Below are 16529 nucleotides of genomic sequence, written 5' to 3' on the forward strand. Positions count from 1 at the left end.
CACTCCAGTCTGGGCGACAGAGTGAGACTCCAACTCAAAAAAAAAAAAATTAAAAAAAAAAAAAAATCTGCTTGTGTCCCTGTGTTAGGATGAATATTCTGTGCAAGTTTGCCATTTTACAGTTAGTTTCTTCTTATTTTTTTTATTTTAAAGTTATGGAGTACAGGATTGAGTACAAAAGTGGTTTAGGTACAGATGAGGTTTTGGGCCTCCCATTGGACCTCACTTCACCTGGATTCGGATCAGCCACCCTTATGGATGTTATATGAAGTTCATTTTTAATGAAAGAGAACCAAAATTTTTTTAAAAAATAAACGTGGTTTAATTTCTTTAAAGCAGTAACGTCCCAGTTGCTCCCTGTTTTGTTTACAGCTTTTCTGTAAGATTTCTAAAAAGTCCTCTTCTGTGGTTCATACTCACTTTTAGCTTTATGACCTAGAATAAAGCAGGGAGCAGTTGCAAATCCGAAATCATTTAGTGGGTCTCAGCAGGGCACATGGCAGGTCGTAAACCCACAAACTTCTTGGTTCCATTCATAAGCCTGAGACAACGCATTAAAGTTCCGATTCCCAGGAAGACTTTACGGGAGGCTGGAAGTTCTGTGCCAGGGGATTAATAAATAACTGTCAAGTTTATGTTCCATGGACAGCGTCACTGGCCAAATTGCTTTTCCAGCCGTGGTGGAGTGAACATTGAAAGCAGACTTTGTGTGCAGTGGAAACCGCAGGCTGCCTGAGACAGCAGTCAATAGATTTTTATGTAAACATCAATCGCCTTCTTCCATGGGTGTGGAAAGCCAAGGCCTGCGTGCACGTTAGGGTCCCGGGCCCTCATCGGGGTGCAGGACTTCACTTGTGTTCTGCCTCCAAGCCTGGGAAACTGCTGGCTCTGGGCCGTCCACGGTCTGGAAGGCCACGCTGCTGCCTGTCAAGAGCCCTGGCTTGACATGTGCCCAAAACGGCAGCAGCGTCCATCTGCTGGGCCCCCTTTCTGCCCTGGTGACATCGCCCACCCAAGGGGGGCCGCTTGGCGATGGACGGTAACCCTGTCTCTCTTGGCTTCACAGGAGAGACCAGAACCTGCTGTCCCCGGTGAACTGTTGGTACCTGCTCCTCAACCAGGTGAGGAGGGAGAGCAAGGACCACGCCACCCTGAGTGACATCTACCTGAACAACGTGATCATGCGCTTTATGCAGATCAGCGAGGACTCCACCCGGATGTTTAAAAAGGTACCGCTGCCGCGCATCCAGGACTGAGGACGGGGTCTGGAGAGGGATGTGGATGAGTGAGTCTTTCATTTTTTCTTTTTGAGTTTGGAGTCTCACTCTCTCTGTCTCCCAGGCTGGAGTGCCACTCATAGCCATCCCAGCGTCAGCCTGCTGGGCTCTGGCGATCCTTCCGCCTCAGCCTTCCAAACAGCTGGAACCACAGGCACATGCCACCACACCTGGCTAATTTTTTTATTTATTGCAGAGATGAGGTCTCGCCAAGTTGCCCAGGGTGGTCTCGAGCCTGTGGGCTCAGGCAATCCTCTTGCCTCGACCTCAGCTTCTGATTTTCATGGCTAGTCTCAGCCAGTTATCAGCAGGGTTTTGGTTTTTTTTTGCTCGTTTGGACATTTTTGTTGAGAACAATAACAAAATTGGGTTATTTCCTGCACAGCGGATACAGCTACTTGCCCAATAAGGCTGGCTTTTGTTTGTATGCTTGTAGGATGCAGCTTCCCCACCCCTGCAGCTTTGACTGGTACCAGACCACTCCTCATTAAGGAATTCTCAGTTTCAGAAAGTGAGAAAGAAGACCACCCTGTTGATTAATGACATATTGAGTTTTTTTTTACAGTTTTCTTTTTTTAAACATATTTTTAATTTAATTTAATTTAATTTTATGGGGTGTTTTTTAGTTGGAGTCTCACTCTGTCACCCAGACTGGAGTGCAGTGGCCTCTTCCGGCCACCACAGCCTCAACCTGCTGGGCTCTGGCGATCCTTCCGCCTCAGCCTTCCAAGTAGCTGGAACTGCAGGCGCACGCTACCACGCCCAGCTGATCTTTTGATTGATTGTAGAGATGAGGTCTTGTCAAGTTGCCCAGGCGGATCTCGAACCCGCGGGCTCAGGCAATCCAGTCACCTCGGCCTTCCAAAGTGCTGGGATTATAGGCTGAATCACCGAGCCCGGCCCATATTTTTTATTTTAAAATTGTGGAGTACAGTTAAGGGTTAGGTATACAAATATGCATTGTGCAGGTACCCTTGTTGATGAGGTGTGCCCCCCCATCCCCAGACAGATATCAACTACTGTTAATCCCACCTCCCTTCCCCTCCCTGCCCCCTCCATAGTTTCCCGCCACTGTCAATCCTTTTCTTATAGTATTACGATAGTTGTTCAAGGTCCATTTATGTGTGAGAACATGTGATACTCAGATCTTTGTTTCTGTGAGAGATTACTCAGTATTATAAACTCCAATTCCATCCAGGTTGCTGCAAAATTCATGATTTTGTTCTTTTTTATGGCTGCGTAATATTCCATTGTGTATATGTACCACATTTTTTTAATCCAGTCCTCTTTATGGACAGCATGGTTGGTTCTGTGTTCTTGCTATTGTGGACAATGCTGCGATAAACATACATGTGCAGGTATCTTTTTTATGGAGTGATTTGAGTTCTTCAGGGTATATTTCCAGTAGGGAATTGAAGGGTCATATGGAAGGTCGATGTTTAGAGCTTTTAGGAATCGCCACGCTGATTTCCACAGAGGCTGCACTAGTTTACACTCCCACCAACAGTATAGAAGTGTTCCCTTTTCACCACATCCTCTGCAGCATGTGTTATTTTTTGAGTTATTGATAATGGCCATTCTGACTGGAGTTAGGTGGTATCTCAGTGTGGTATTAATTTGCATCTCCTTGATGATTAGTGAGACTGAACATTTCATGTGTCTGTTGGCCACTCATATGTCTTCTTTTGAGAAGTGTCTGTTCATATCTTTTGCCCACTTTGTAGTGGGGTTGTTTGTTTTTTTTCTTTTCAACACATTTGAGTTCCTTATAGATCCAAGATGTTAGGCCTTTGTCAGACATGGAGTTGGCAAATACTTCTTCCCAGTCTGTGGGCTGTTTCCCTGCTCTCTTGATACATATTGACGTTTCAAAGGGCCATTTAAAACAAGTATGCGGTGTTACACAGGCCAGCTTGATCACATTGCTGTATCCACATTCAATTTGATTTCTGACCTAGAAATGGTGTGTAGCAAGCCCTAAGTCATCTTGTGCTCTCTGTTAAGTAGGAAAAAAATAACAATAATTTCAAATGAAGGAGAAACTTTAAAAGTTAGATCCAAGAAGCATATTCATTAAGAAGCGATCTGGGTACTGTGGTGGTAGTTTTCAAAAACAAGAGATAAGTAGAGAAATATCCCATATGTCTTAAATAGCAGAACTTTAAAAATGTCTGAGCTTAGAAGTAAAATGATTTTCTTGCACACGAGCCCTTTTGGCAAGTGCCTTGGCTGTGGTCTAGTGGGTTTTTCTGAGCATCCCCTGCAAGCAGGCACCTGTGCTGATAGGCATGGGAAAAGTGACTAAGATGAAGAAAAACCCATCCTCCTGCTCAGAGAGGTCACAATTTATGGAGGTTTTGATGGTGTTATATGGGGGGGGGTCCCAAAAATACCCGGAATTCATCTATGAAAAACTGTGTAATTATTCTTATGTGTTGAAACTTCAGTCACTTTCAAAGTACTCTCTGTCTAATGCAGTACACCTATGGAGACACTTTTCCCACTGCTCAAGACAGTTTTTGCACTCATCCATTTGGATGCCTTTGAGTGCATCTGCCAATTTTTGTTTCTCCTTTCCCATCAGCAAAACGTTTCCCTTTCAGGACTTTTTTTCATCGGGGAAACAAGGAAACATGCTTGGGGTGAGATTGAGTAACTAGGGAGGGTGGCCACGGGGGTCATGCAGGTTTGGGGTCAAAAACTGCTGAACACTCAGCGCGGTGTGGGCAGGTGTGCTCGTAAATCACCCATCAGGAAATGGGCAAATGCATTGAGGAAATCTCCAAAAAATTTCACTGAGGCTGAATGTTGCCTGTCACAACTATGCCAACTGGAACACGGACGCCCATGGGTTCCTAGGACACTCACCTAGTGGGGAAAGCCTGGACTATAGGGGTCCCACCCTCCGAAAGATAATTCTGGGATTTTGGGGAGTCCCCCTGGTCTGATGCTGCCCATTCAGCTGGCCTCTTGGACCAGCACCTCAGCTGAGTTCACATCTTTATTCATGCTGCAAAACAGCTTTCACAGGCCTGGAAGCAGAGTCAAGAGACGTGTCCCTGCCCGCAGGGAGCTCAGGGCCGGCCATGCTCAGTCTCCACACTCCAGAGAGGCACAACCCTCTGTGGGCACAGTCGGGAAAGTCTTCACAGCAAAGGGAGCCGAGACTTATGGGAGGAGAGGCGGTGGCCAAGCGGAGAAAAGCGAACTGTCCGAGGCAAGGAGGGTGTGTGATGTGGTGGGACCAGGGTCGCAGCGGGCTGGGCGAGGGGGTGAGGAGGAGGCTTTTGGGGGAAGACGCCTGCACGTGGGGCTAACATGTAAGTGTGTGTCAGTTGCAGATCTAATCCGGGACTTGATGGAGCTGATGGCAACCCAGGCCAAGAGTCAAGTGGGTCTGGCTGGGGTCCCAGCCCTTCTGCACACTGACCTCGTGGCCTTGGGAGGTCACCCAGGAGATTTGAGAGTGTGTGCCCCCTCTTGACAGAGCGAGAAGGCCAGATGGGCAGCGGGCAAGGCTGGGCCCCGGGGGCCCTGGGCCGGGCTGGTCTATGGTGGGTTCATGCCGGGCAAGCAGGTCCAGCCTTTGTTTTGCAGTTGTGGGTTTGGGCTGCTCTTGGGCAGGATGAAGCAATCTTGGGAGGCCCCTCCCTTGGGTGGAGGGTCATTCCCAAGGGGCTTCCAGAGAGGACTCAGTGTGAGTTTCAATAGCTAGCAGCCGGTGTGCCCCAGCAGGTGGGGGGGTGAGTTCTTGGCTCTTAAAGAGGGTCTGGGGAGCCCACAGAAATATGAGAGTAGGTTGGGTGAGAGACAGAGAGAAGAAAAAGAGAAGGGGAGAAACAGAGTGACAGAGACAGAGACAGACGGAGGAGAGAGAGCAAGAGCAAGAGTGAGAGACACAGTGACAGAGACAGAGTGTCAGAGACAGAGGAGAGAGAGAGAGTGAGAGAGAAAGAGACAGAGACAGGAGAGATGAGAGAGAGGCCAGAGAGATACAGGGAAAGAGAGCTAGAGACAGACAGAGAGTGAGACATAGAGAGAGGGGAGAGAAAAACAGAGAGAAAGAGAGAGATAGACAGAGACAGAGATAGACACAGAGGAGAGAGAAAGAGACAGAGAAAGACGGAGTCAGGGGGAGAGAGAGAGACAGACAGAAACAGGCAGAGACAGAGCAAAGAGAGAGCATGCGCTTGGGGCTGCCTGTTCCAGTGGGCCCGGGTCCCCTAGCATTCAGTGGAGAGAAAGCCCCCTGCCACCTGCAGGTCTCGTCTCTGGCTGGTGCTGACCAGCGGGCAGGGCAGGTTCCAAGCCCAGGACCTGCCCTGCCGTCCTCAAGCAGCATCAGCACAGCTCACTCTCCCGTCGTTGCCCTTGCTGGGAAAGGAAGAACAGGAGCGGCAGAGGACACGGGGAGGCCAGGCTAGCCCCGAAGACACGACTGTCACCTGGCAGAACAGGACCAGGCTCTGTGTCCCTGTAGAGTAGAAAGCAAGACCAATCTTCCCCCCGCCCCCTCGAGTCGAGGTCTCACTCTGTCACCCAGGCTGGAGGGCAGTGGCACAATCACAGCTCACTGCAGCCTCCAACTCCTGGGCTCAAGAGACCCTCCCACCTCAGCCTCATGAATAGCTGGTACTATAGGAGCCCACCACCAAGCCCAGCTAATTTTTTAAAAATTGTTTTTGTAGAGACGAGGTCTCACTATCTTACCCTGGCTGGTGTCAAGCTCTTGGGTTCAAAGCAATCCCCTGACTTCTGCCTCCTAAAGTGTTGGGATTACAGGCATGAACTACCTGGCCTAGGCAACTTTTAGCCAGTGTCTTTTTTTTTTTTTTGAGCTGGAATCTCACTCTGTCGCCTCAGCTGGAGCCCAGTGACACACGACCACCCCAGCGTCGACCTGCTGGGCTCTGGCGATCCTTCTGCCTTAGCCTTCCAAGTGGTTGTAACTACAAGCACATGCTACCACGCCCGGCTAATTTTTTGGTTTATTGTAGAGATGAGGTCTCACCAAGTTGCCCGGGCTGGTCTCGACCCCGCAGTCTCTGGCAATCCTCTCATCTCAGCCTCCCAAAGTGCTGGGATGACAGGCTGAGCCATCGAGCCTGGCCACTAGTGTCTTTCTTATGATTTATCTACACTGAACAAAAAACACATACAGACCAACTTATTTTATTAGTCACTTATTACGAAGTTCCAAACTATATTTATAAACAGACTTGAGAAACATCCTCACAATGTCATTGCTTGTAGCCGAATTAAAATGAAAATTCCTCACATTTTAGCCATTGGGGACATCAGGGAATATCCCCGAGAGTGCGGGAGCAGCCAAGACTCCGGACCTCTTATAGGACCCCGTACCCTCATTCACCGGCCCACCAGCCATTTTCTGTGGAGAGTCTGACCTCTGAGGCTCCATTGATTTCTTCATTCATGCAGCAGCAATCAGGGTTATTTAATTTCAGGCCCTCCATTAGTATGGACGCATAAATATGGATGAGAAAAGACTCTGCTTTCACCTTCTTTTTAAATTTTTTTGAGTCGGGATCTTACTCCATTGCCCAGACTGGAATGCAGGGGCCTGATGATGGCTCATCGCAGCCTCAACCTCCTCGGCTCAGGTGATCCTTCCGCTTCAGCCTCCCAAATACCTGGGACAACGGGAGTCCACCACCACTCTTGGCTGATTTTTAAAATTTTTTTGTAGAGACTAGGTCTTGCAAGGTTGCCCCAGGCTGGTCTTTCACTCTCAGCCTCAAGCGATCCTCCCACCTCTGCCTCGCAGAGTGCTGGGATTCCAGGCGTGAGCCACTGCTCCTGGCCTCATTTTTACCTTTTTAAATTCTGCTTAGCCATTTCAGGGGAGGGTCAAACACTGGGGACTCCTTGTACACAGGGGTTAGTTTCCTGGTCAGCCCTCCGTTTCCCAAGGAGCAAGGGCTTGTGTGCCTCCCGCCCTCCTTGCAGCCGCAAGACCCCACTTCCTTCTTTCCCTGACTTGCCACAGCCTGAAATGCACGGTTCTTACGATTCACACAGAAAACGTCATCCATGTCAGCAGTCACAGTGGCAGGGCAGGCCAAGCCAGCTTGCAGGAGTCCTTCAGCTAAGCCCCTAATCACAAGATCTTGCCAACCAATCTTAAGGACGTTAACACAAGTGTGTCTTTGAGAGGGAGTACCACGCAATAGTGGCTTTTAATTTTAACTTTAATTTATATTGAAGTCTGTCATTCCTGCATGGGTTCTATTGAAAGTATGACAATGCTTTGATCTCTCTTTGGTTTGCACAAGTATGTGTACAAGTATAATTTACAAGGAGGAAGCCAAAAAAAAAAAAACCCAGAATTTATTTATAAAAAAATGATGTATTTATTCTTACATGTTTAAACTCCAGTCACCTTCAAAATCCTCTCCATTAGATGCAATGCATCTATCGAGACAGTTTTTCCACCGCTCAAAACAGTATTTGAACTCATCCATTCTGATGCCTTTTGGTGTTTCTGCCTTTTTTTTTTTTTTTTTTTTGGTTTCACCTCTTCCACATCAGCAAAATGTTTCCCTTTGAGGACATTTTCATTGGGGAAATAAAAACAAAAGAAAGTCACTCAGGATGTAGGGAGGGTGGGGCACGGGGGTCATGATGTTTTTGGTAAAAAACTGCTGAACACTCAGCACGGAGTGGGCAGTTGCTATCATGGTGGAAGAATCATCACCTGTTTACCACAACTCGTTACGTTTCTTCCGCAATTCATGATGTAAAGGGTCAACCAAAATTTCTTTCTGGAAGTTTTGAGAAGGTTGAAGGTGTCTGAAGTTTAAACATGTAAGAATAAACACGCAACTTTTTAATAAATAAATTCCAGGGTTTTTAGGGTCCCCCCTCGTGTTTGGTTTTTTCACCAATGATAATGACACCTGCAGAAGGATCGCCGGAGCCCAGCAGGTTGAGGCTGCGGTGGCCACGAGTGTGCCACTGCACTCCAACCTGGGTGACAGAGTGAGACTCCAACTCAAAAATAAAAATAAAAAAGAATCCACATGTCAGAGTGCTTGGGGGTCTGAGTGTCATAGCTCGGCTGACTGTATGTGTTCCTGTCTCTGCTCATGTGTCTTATATGTTCATGAAGACTACAGTCTCTGTGGGTGCTTTTTGGCAGTAACTGGAGATGTCACTCAGTGTACAGGGCAGAAACCCCCAAGAAGAAGGATGGTATGGTTCTTGGCCGCCTTCATTTCTTGTAAAAATCTTGAAGAATGATATTCCTGGATGAGGCAACTGAACCTGTCCATCATCCGAGTTCTAGGGAGGGTCTCAAAGCAGCAGAGACTTGCTGCCAGCCACTGAACCTAACCCCTTGGGCATAACTGCCCAGGTTATCAGATTCAGACTTCCAGGAATGAAGTTAACCCACTTTGGGCTGAGTCCAAACCCACGTAGGACTTCATCGGAAGGGAAGGAGAGATTACTAATAAAACTTGTAGTCATTTTTTATTCTGATCAAAGCCAGCCACATCCTATTTAAAAACCTCAAAATAAAAATAACCCAATGATATTTTAGGGAGAAAAAAAGCTGTACCTTCAAATAGACCATTTAAAATCAGTCATTATTGGGTTGGGTGCAATGGCTCATGCCCGTAATCCCAGCACTTTGGAAGACCGAGGTGGGAGGATCCCTTGAGGTCAGAAATTTGAGACCAGCCTGGGTAGTGAGACCCAGTCTCTAGTAAGAAAAAAAATAAATAAAACAAGAATAAAATACAGTTAATATTTTAACTAAAACAGATGCTTTAATATAAGCAAATAAATGACACCAGTCTACTACAGATCACCAAGGCTCTCACCTTGTTTTGAAAAAAAAGGTTCACTTGAAAGCATCTGAAACCTGCTGGTCAATATATTTTATGAAATATATATTCATTGTAGAAATTTAGAAAACACTAAAAATAGGAAAAGAGAAATAACAATTACCCACATTAACGCTGCCCACTGCTAATATTTTGGTGGAAGAACCCATCACCTGTTTACCACAATTCGGGACGTTTCTTCTGCAAATCATGATGCAAATGGCCAGCCCAAATTTTTACCTGGAAGTTTTGAGAAGGTTGAAGGTGCATGACATTGAAACATGTAAGAATAAATTTGCAACTTTTTAATAAATAAATTCCAGAGTTTTTTGGGTCCCTCCTGATATTTGGTTTCTATCTTTCACTATTTATATCTATACACATATATGTATCTTATAGGAACACTCATGCAGATGAATTTTACTAACTGCGACCGGGGACCCTCCCCTTTTAATGTAAAATTTGGTTTGCGTTTCTCACGCCTGGAAACAATATTTCGACATAGGATACTTGATGCCAGCCTTTACTGCATACAGGACCGTGTTAATTTTCTGCTGTTGGAAAAATGAACTCTTTCACACATCGGTGACATTTTTTTCTTCGCTACATACCTTGAAGTAGAGTGACTGGGTGAGAGGGTGGCCTTAGAATTTCATGTCGCGAGTGAAATTCTTACCCTTTGCCTCTCTGGAGTCGTGATGGTCGCAGCTGTGATTGACAAATGAGTGATGTATTTTCTGAAAAATAAATGGACGCTTTCTTTAGCTGAGAGTCACTACATATGACTTAACATGCTTATGCAACACTGGTAAATAATATAACAGAAGGAACTTTTTCAAAGCGTTTTAGTGCAGCACAGCAGAAGAATTAAATGGTATTCCAGTGGCCTCGGGGGTGGCTTAATTATTGATAGGACCTGGATGAATAAGAATAGTTCACGCTAATGCTGCTGTCGGCTCTCCTGGGGTTTCTCAACCTTCTGGCTAGCTGGTTTTGTTTTTTTTGTTTTTGTTTTTTTTTTAGGAATAAATCCAACCAAACTGTCATTTTTTACAATGATGCAATTTTCTGAAATATTTTAGAAACTATTTGAAATGCGTATTTATAAATGCTTGTCAGGATTGCAGGGGTGTAGTAATTGCTCAGTGCTGCTGTTCTTATGACATTCCCATGGTCGCCTTTATTATTTAGTGCCCCCAGCGCGTGTGTGTTTGGCTGGGCTGTAAGTATAGCAGGTGAGTTGCCACGCAAGAGCATTCATCAGCATGTTAGAGACAGAGACATTTTTTTTTAATTGGAGTCTCACTCTGTCGCCCAGACTTGAGTGCAGTAGCACGCTCCTGGCCACCGCAGCCTCCACCTGCTGGGCTCTGGCGATCCACAGACATGCGCTACCATGCCCGGCTAATTTTTTTGATTTATTGTAGAATGAGGTCTGGCCAAGTTGCCCGGGCTGATCTCGAACCCTCGGGCTCAGGCAGTCCACTCACCTCGGCCTCCCAAAGTGCTGGAATGACAGGCTGAGCCACCAAGCCCTGTTGACATTTTTTTTTTTGAGTCGGGGTCTCACTCTGTCACCCACGCTGGAGTGCAGTGGCACAGTTATGACTCACCATAGCCTCGACTTCCTGGGCTCCAGCGATCCTTCCGCCTCAGCATCCCGAGTAGCCAGGACTATAGGCGCACAATACCATGCCTGCATATATATATGTGTGTGTGTGTGTGTGTGTTTTTCTTTTTATAGAGACAGAGTCTTGCTATGTTGCTCAGACTGATATCAAACTCCTGAGCTGAAGCAATCCTCTTGCCTCAGCCTCTCAAAGTACTGGGATTACAGGAGTAAGCCACCGCACCCAGCAATCAGACTTATGAGAAGAACACTCATCAGATGATCTGCGGGTATCTCCTTGAAAATGTGATCTCATAATAAAAAGTCCCACAACTGATGTCAGCTACGTTGAAGATTTTGTCACACTGGATGGTGCTGTGATACTCGCACTCTAACGTTAGTACAGTCATGCTCTGCTTTGCAATGTTTTGGTCCCCATCCACATAAGATGATAGTGAAGCTCCCCTAACCAGGTGCGTCATTTTTTAATCTTTCCTACCACATTTTTTCCTGTACCTTTTCTATGTTTAGGTACACAAACACTAACCATTGTGTTCAACTGCCTGCAGTATTCATTATGTGCTGTGCGGGTGTGTAGCCTAGGAACGAGGGTGGACCACACAGCCTCAGTTGTTTCTGGATACTGTGATGTTCACACAATGAGGGGGTCACCTGACACATTTCTCAGAGTGCATCCTTGTCACTGAGAGGCACATGACTGTGGTAGCACTCAATTACATTGAGAATAATGGCCATGCACTTTGAAGCTTATTTTTTAAACTCTGGAGGTGTAAATGGTTTTAAATGGCTATCTCTAAGTGACACTTATTTTCTTCTGTTTGCTTACCTGTCATTTCTGATTCTTATGCAATGAACATAGTATAAGACACACATACTAGGCCAGGTGTGGTAGTTCATGCCTGTAATCCCAGCACTTTGGGAGGCTGAGGTGAGAGGATTGCCTGAGCCCATGGGTTCGAGCCAGCCTGGGCCACTTGGCGAGACCTCATCTCTACAATTAAAAAAAAAAAATAGCTGGGCATGGTGGTGCATGCCTGTGGTTCCAGCTACTTGGAAGGCTGAGACAGAAGGATTGCCTGAGCTCAGCAGGTCAAGGCTGCCATGGCCGTGAACATGCCACTGCACTCCAGCCTGGGTGACATAATAAGACTCTGACTCCAAAAAAAGACACACATAATAAAACAGTGACTTATTGTAAGCTAAAACCTTAAGGAAAATATTTGGCCCCGTGTAACCCATGTTTGTTGTAACAAAGTGAGAAAACCACATCCAGCAAATTATTCATCCCAAATGCTGTTTATTAGTGGGAAATCCACCTGGTCTCCAGGGTCCGTTGAAATTGTACTTGAGGTGCCACTGTTAGGATGGATGAGATGAGGAGGCGTGAACGAGAGGCTTCTGAGTAGGACAGCAGCTTGTACCTGACTGCAGCCGCCTTCCCGACCTCATCGCCTGTGCAGGGACCAAGTAATCACATCCGCATCCAGGAAACGCTGGAACAATCCTTTTAACTTCAGGCAGATTCGCCCCTCCATCGTCCCCAGCCAGTTGTGTCACCGCACTCCAGTCTGGGCAACAGGGTGAGGCTCCCACCACACACAGGGTGAATGTCCCCACCTCTGCCCCCCAGTTTGATTTTGTGCCTTACCCCTTTATAGCGTGTTGTAGATGTTCTTGGCTATCGGTTCACTCTCTGTCTTGTCCCAGTTCCAGAGTAAGTTCCTGGGGAAAAGACTTTTGTGTTGTTCATGGAAACAGGGACTGGCACAGAGTGGGTACTCAGGAAATATTTATTTATTCAATTTACTTTTTTCTTTTTTAAAAAAGAAACAAGGTCTGGCTCTGTCACCCAGGCTGGAGTGCAGGGGTGCGATTATAGCTAAGTATTGAATGAACACTTACCTCTGTATTAGAAACCTCAAACGTGCTGGGCTCGGTGGCTCAACCTGTAATCCCAGGCCTTGGGAGGCTGAGGTGAGTGGATTGCCTGAGCCCGCAGGTTTGAGACCCACCTGGGCAACTTGGCAAGACCTCATCTCTACAATAAATCAAAAAATTAGCTGGGCGTGGTAGTGCACGCCTGTAGTTCCAAGCTACTTGGAAGGCTGAGACGGAAGGACCGCCGGAACTCAGCAGGTCGAGACTGCGGTGGCCGGGAGTGGCCACTGCACTCCAGTCTGGGTGACAGAGTGAGACTCCAACTCAAAAAAAAAAAAAGAAACCTCAGATGAATGGCATCCACACGACAGAAGCTTCAAGGCATTTTAGCAAGATCCAGTATTGGTAGGCTGCGTTTAAGCAATACTGTAATGGACAACCTGCTTCCCAAGAGAAAGAAGTCAGAGGTCGGGGAGGCCTACCTGCAGAGCTCAGTCGGGAGGGTGGGTGTGCCTCATAGCAAGAACATCCTCTCTGTTCTCTCATGGTTGCCAACCCTGGACCGCAGCATGGAGAACCGCCACGCTGCTCATAGCTCTCATGGATGCCATGAAATTCACAGGAGGACTCCTATGGCCCACCTACCTGTCCCAACTGGAAACTTCTGTTGGGACGGTTTACATTCTTTTTCATCCATTCCTTGGGATATCCATTCTGTGTAAAAATGAGTCAAGAACTGTCTCTCAGAATCAAGCAGGACCTCCTATTTGACTCTTTTAAGAAATGTTTTATTTTGCTTTATGTTTTAGGGACGGGATCTTGCTATGTTGCCCAGGCTGGTCTCCAACTCCTGGGCTCAGATGATCTTCCTGCCTCAGCTTCCCAAAGTGCTGGAATGATAGGTGTGGGCCACCATGCCTGACCTATTTGACTCTTAAGACAACACCAGGCAGCCATGGACTTCCTTAGATAATGATGCACATACTTACAGAGATAAGGATGAGGAAACAGAAGAATCAGCATTCCTGTAAACACAGGCGGTGGTTCACTCCTTCGTTCTCAGAGGGCACTTCCTGAAGCCTTCTTTATGTCAGACATTCCTCAGGAATGTGGACACAGCAGTGACCAAGACAGACTGTCCTTGCTGCTTGGATCTTTTTTATTTGTTTATTTATTTTTTGAGTCAGTGTCTCACTCTGATGCCCCAGCAAGAGTGCAGTGGCACAATCATGGCTCAGCACAGCCTTGACCTCCTAGTCAAGCAATCCTTCCGCCTTAGCATCCCAAGTAGCTGGGACTGCAGGTGTCCACCACCACATCTGGCTCGTTTTTTAAAATTTTTGTAGAGATAGTGTCTCACTGTGTTGCCCAGGTTGGTCTCAAACTCCTGGGCTCAGGCAGTCCTCCCACCTCGGCCTCCCAAAATGCTGGGATTACAGGCATGAGCCGGCATGCCTGATCCCTTGGATCTTACAGTCTGGGATATAGACAGTTAAAAATTTTAGTTACAGAATAGCAGGTTGACTGTGCAGAGCCCTGGAAAAAACACCTGACTTCCTATGACCTGGGGGCTCTGGAAAGCTGGGACTTGAATAGATTTGATGGAGTTAGCCAGGTAAAGCCAGCGAGAGCAAGTGGGCAGAGGTCGGGTGAAGGAGTAGAAAACGCTTCTGGGGAGGAACAGCATATGCAAAGGGCCAGACACGGACCACAGATTCTCAGGAGAAAAGGGTTGTGGTTTGCAGGTGGGGAAGGCAGCTGGCAAGAGAGGCCATCGGAGGAGGAAGAAAGAGCCGACATTCAGGGCCGGCTTGAGTCTGGGTTTCTCCCAGGGGTGGAAACCACTTGCAGGCTCAAGCATGCCTGGAGCGTGGCGTCTGGCTTGAAAGACGACCAGACAACAGCCTGAGATGCCCATTGTGCAGCCCTTGGGATACATCCGGCCCGCGTCTGTGGCAGGAGAGATGAGGCAGGGAGTCCTGGGCAGGGGTGGAGGCAGAGTCTGCAGGCCACAGTGGGAGAGGGGCCTGCAGAGGGTGCCGTCCAGGGGGCCATCGGGCTCTGGCAGTGGTCAGGGCAGCGGCTTCCTGTGGGAGGAGGGGCCTGGGCACAGAGGCTGTGACGGGGAAGGGCTTGTGGGGAGGATGGTGGGTTTAGCTTGGGGTGCACCTGCGGATGACTGGGAGATGTCTCATAAACAGACCAAGAACTTCAGGCATGCACGAGCAAGACTGGGGGGCTGGGAATCCAGACAGGCCTTCAAGTCGCGGGAGTGGCTGAGGCGACCCGGGGGCAGCACAGAGGGTGAGGAGGGAAGGGAATGTGAGAAGTGCTCTCAGCAAATCCGAGAATTAAAGGATGGGAAGGGCTGGGCACAGGGACTCATGCCTGTCTTCCCAGCACTTTGGGCGTCCGAGGTGGGAGGATGGCCTGAACCTGGGAGTTCGAGACCAGCTTGGGCAGCTTAGTGAGACCGTTTCTCTATAATTACGAGCAAAAAACAAAAAAGGCTGGGTGCAGTGGCTCATGCCTATATTCCCAGCCCTTTGGGAGGCGGAGGCGAGAGGATTGCCCGAGCCCACGGGTTCGAGGCCAGCCTGGGCAATATGGCAAGACCGTGTCTTTACAATAAATCAAAAAATTAGCCAGGTGTGGTGGACCGTGCCTGTAGTCCCAGCACTTTGGGGGGCAGAGGCAAGAGAATTGCCTGAGCCCAGGGGTTCGAGACCAGCCTGGGCAATTTGGCGAGACCTTGTCTCTACAATAAATCAAAAATTTAGCAAAGCGTGGTGGCACATGCCTGTGGTTCCTGCTACTTGGAAGGCTGAGATGGAAGGATCACCTGAGCTCAGCAGGTCAAGGCTGTGGTGGCTATGAGCGTGCCACTGCACTCCAGCCTGGGGGACAGAGTGAGACTCCGACTCAAATAAATAAATAAAAATAAAAAGCACTTAGTTTTGGTAAGTTCTGTGTAGCATTGGCCCATATAGACAGTCCTCTTCTCTCAAGGGTCCACTCCCTTGAGCAGTCCTCACCCACACTGACCTTGGGCTGGGCCCCTTGACTTGCTTTGACCGTGGCCCGGCAGGAGATGGGAGACAAGGAGTTGTGTGAACAGTGCCTCCATGCTAGGGCTTGCCCTTCCCTCATGCTTCCGGGACCCTGAAACCACCATGTCAGCAAGCAAGACCACATGAAGGGAAACTGAGGCGTACTGAGTGTCAACTGACCAACAATTAGGCACAACAAGGCGGACGTCTTAGGCCACCCCGTTGGCGCCGACCCCAGCTGGTCACAAATGCAGGAAAGGCAGTCGAGCCAGCCCAGCACAGAAGAACCCCCAGTGGGCTTCCATGATCATGAGCCCAGAACAGGGTTGTTTTAAACCACTGCGTTTGGGGTGCGTACACAGTAAAAGCACACTAGGTATAGACGTGCCCTGCCCTCACCCCCAGAGGAAGATGAAATCCAGAGGTAAGCCGGGCTTGGTGGCTCAGCTTGTAATCCCGCACCTTTGGGAGGCTGAGGTGAGTGAATTGCCTGAGCCCGCGGGTTCGAGACCCGCCTGAGCAACTTGGCAAGACCTCATCTCTACAATAAATCAAAAAATTAGCCGGGCATGGTGGCACACGCCTGTAGTTCCAGCTACTTGGAAGGCTGAGGCGGAAGGATCGCCGGAGCCCAGCAGGTTGAGGCTGCGGTGGCTGGGAGCGGCCACTGCACTCCAGTCTGGGCGACAGAGTGAGACTCCAACTCAAAAAAATTAAAAAAATATATCCAGAGGTAAACACAGTCTTTGGGTGTCTGGAGTTAGCATTCTCTGCCGGGTCCTGCCTACTTGGTGCCTCCGTAAAGACACTGAGTGGCTGTAGCCACAATTTAAACATGGAAAATTAG

General features: G+C 48.0%; 1 protein-coding gene across 1 annotated transcript in view; it reads left to right on the forward strand.

Annotated features, from left to right (window-relative positions):
• LOC103266852 (SLIT-ROBO Rho GTPase-activating protein 1-like) overlaps positions 1 to 16529 on the forward strand; it is a 66942-nt gene that overhangs the window by 6534 nt on the left and 43879 nt on the right. Inside the window, exons 2-3 of the mRNA XM_008064478.2 lie at positions 1067 to 1229; positions 12468 to 12495. Of these exons, the coding sequence (XP_008062669.2) occupies positions 1067 to 1229; positions 12468 to 12495 (191 nt within the window). The remainder of the gene's footprint in view (positions 1 to 1066; positions 1230 to 12467; positions 12496 to 16529) is intronic.

Source organism: Carlito syrichta, unplaced genomic scaffold, assembly GCF_000164805.1.
Source record: "Carlito syrichta isolate Samal-C Ts95f unplaced genomic scaffold, Tarsius_syrichta-2.0.1 Scaffold307408, whole genome shotgun sequence".
In the NCBI taxonomy this organism is placed as follows: domain Eukaryota; kingdom Metazoa; phylum Chordata; class Mammalia; order Primates; family Tarsiidae; genus Carlito; species Carlito syrichta.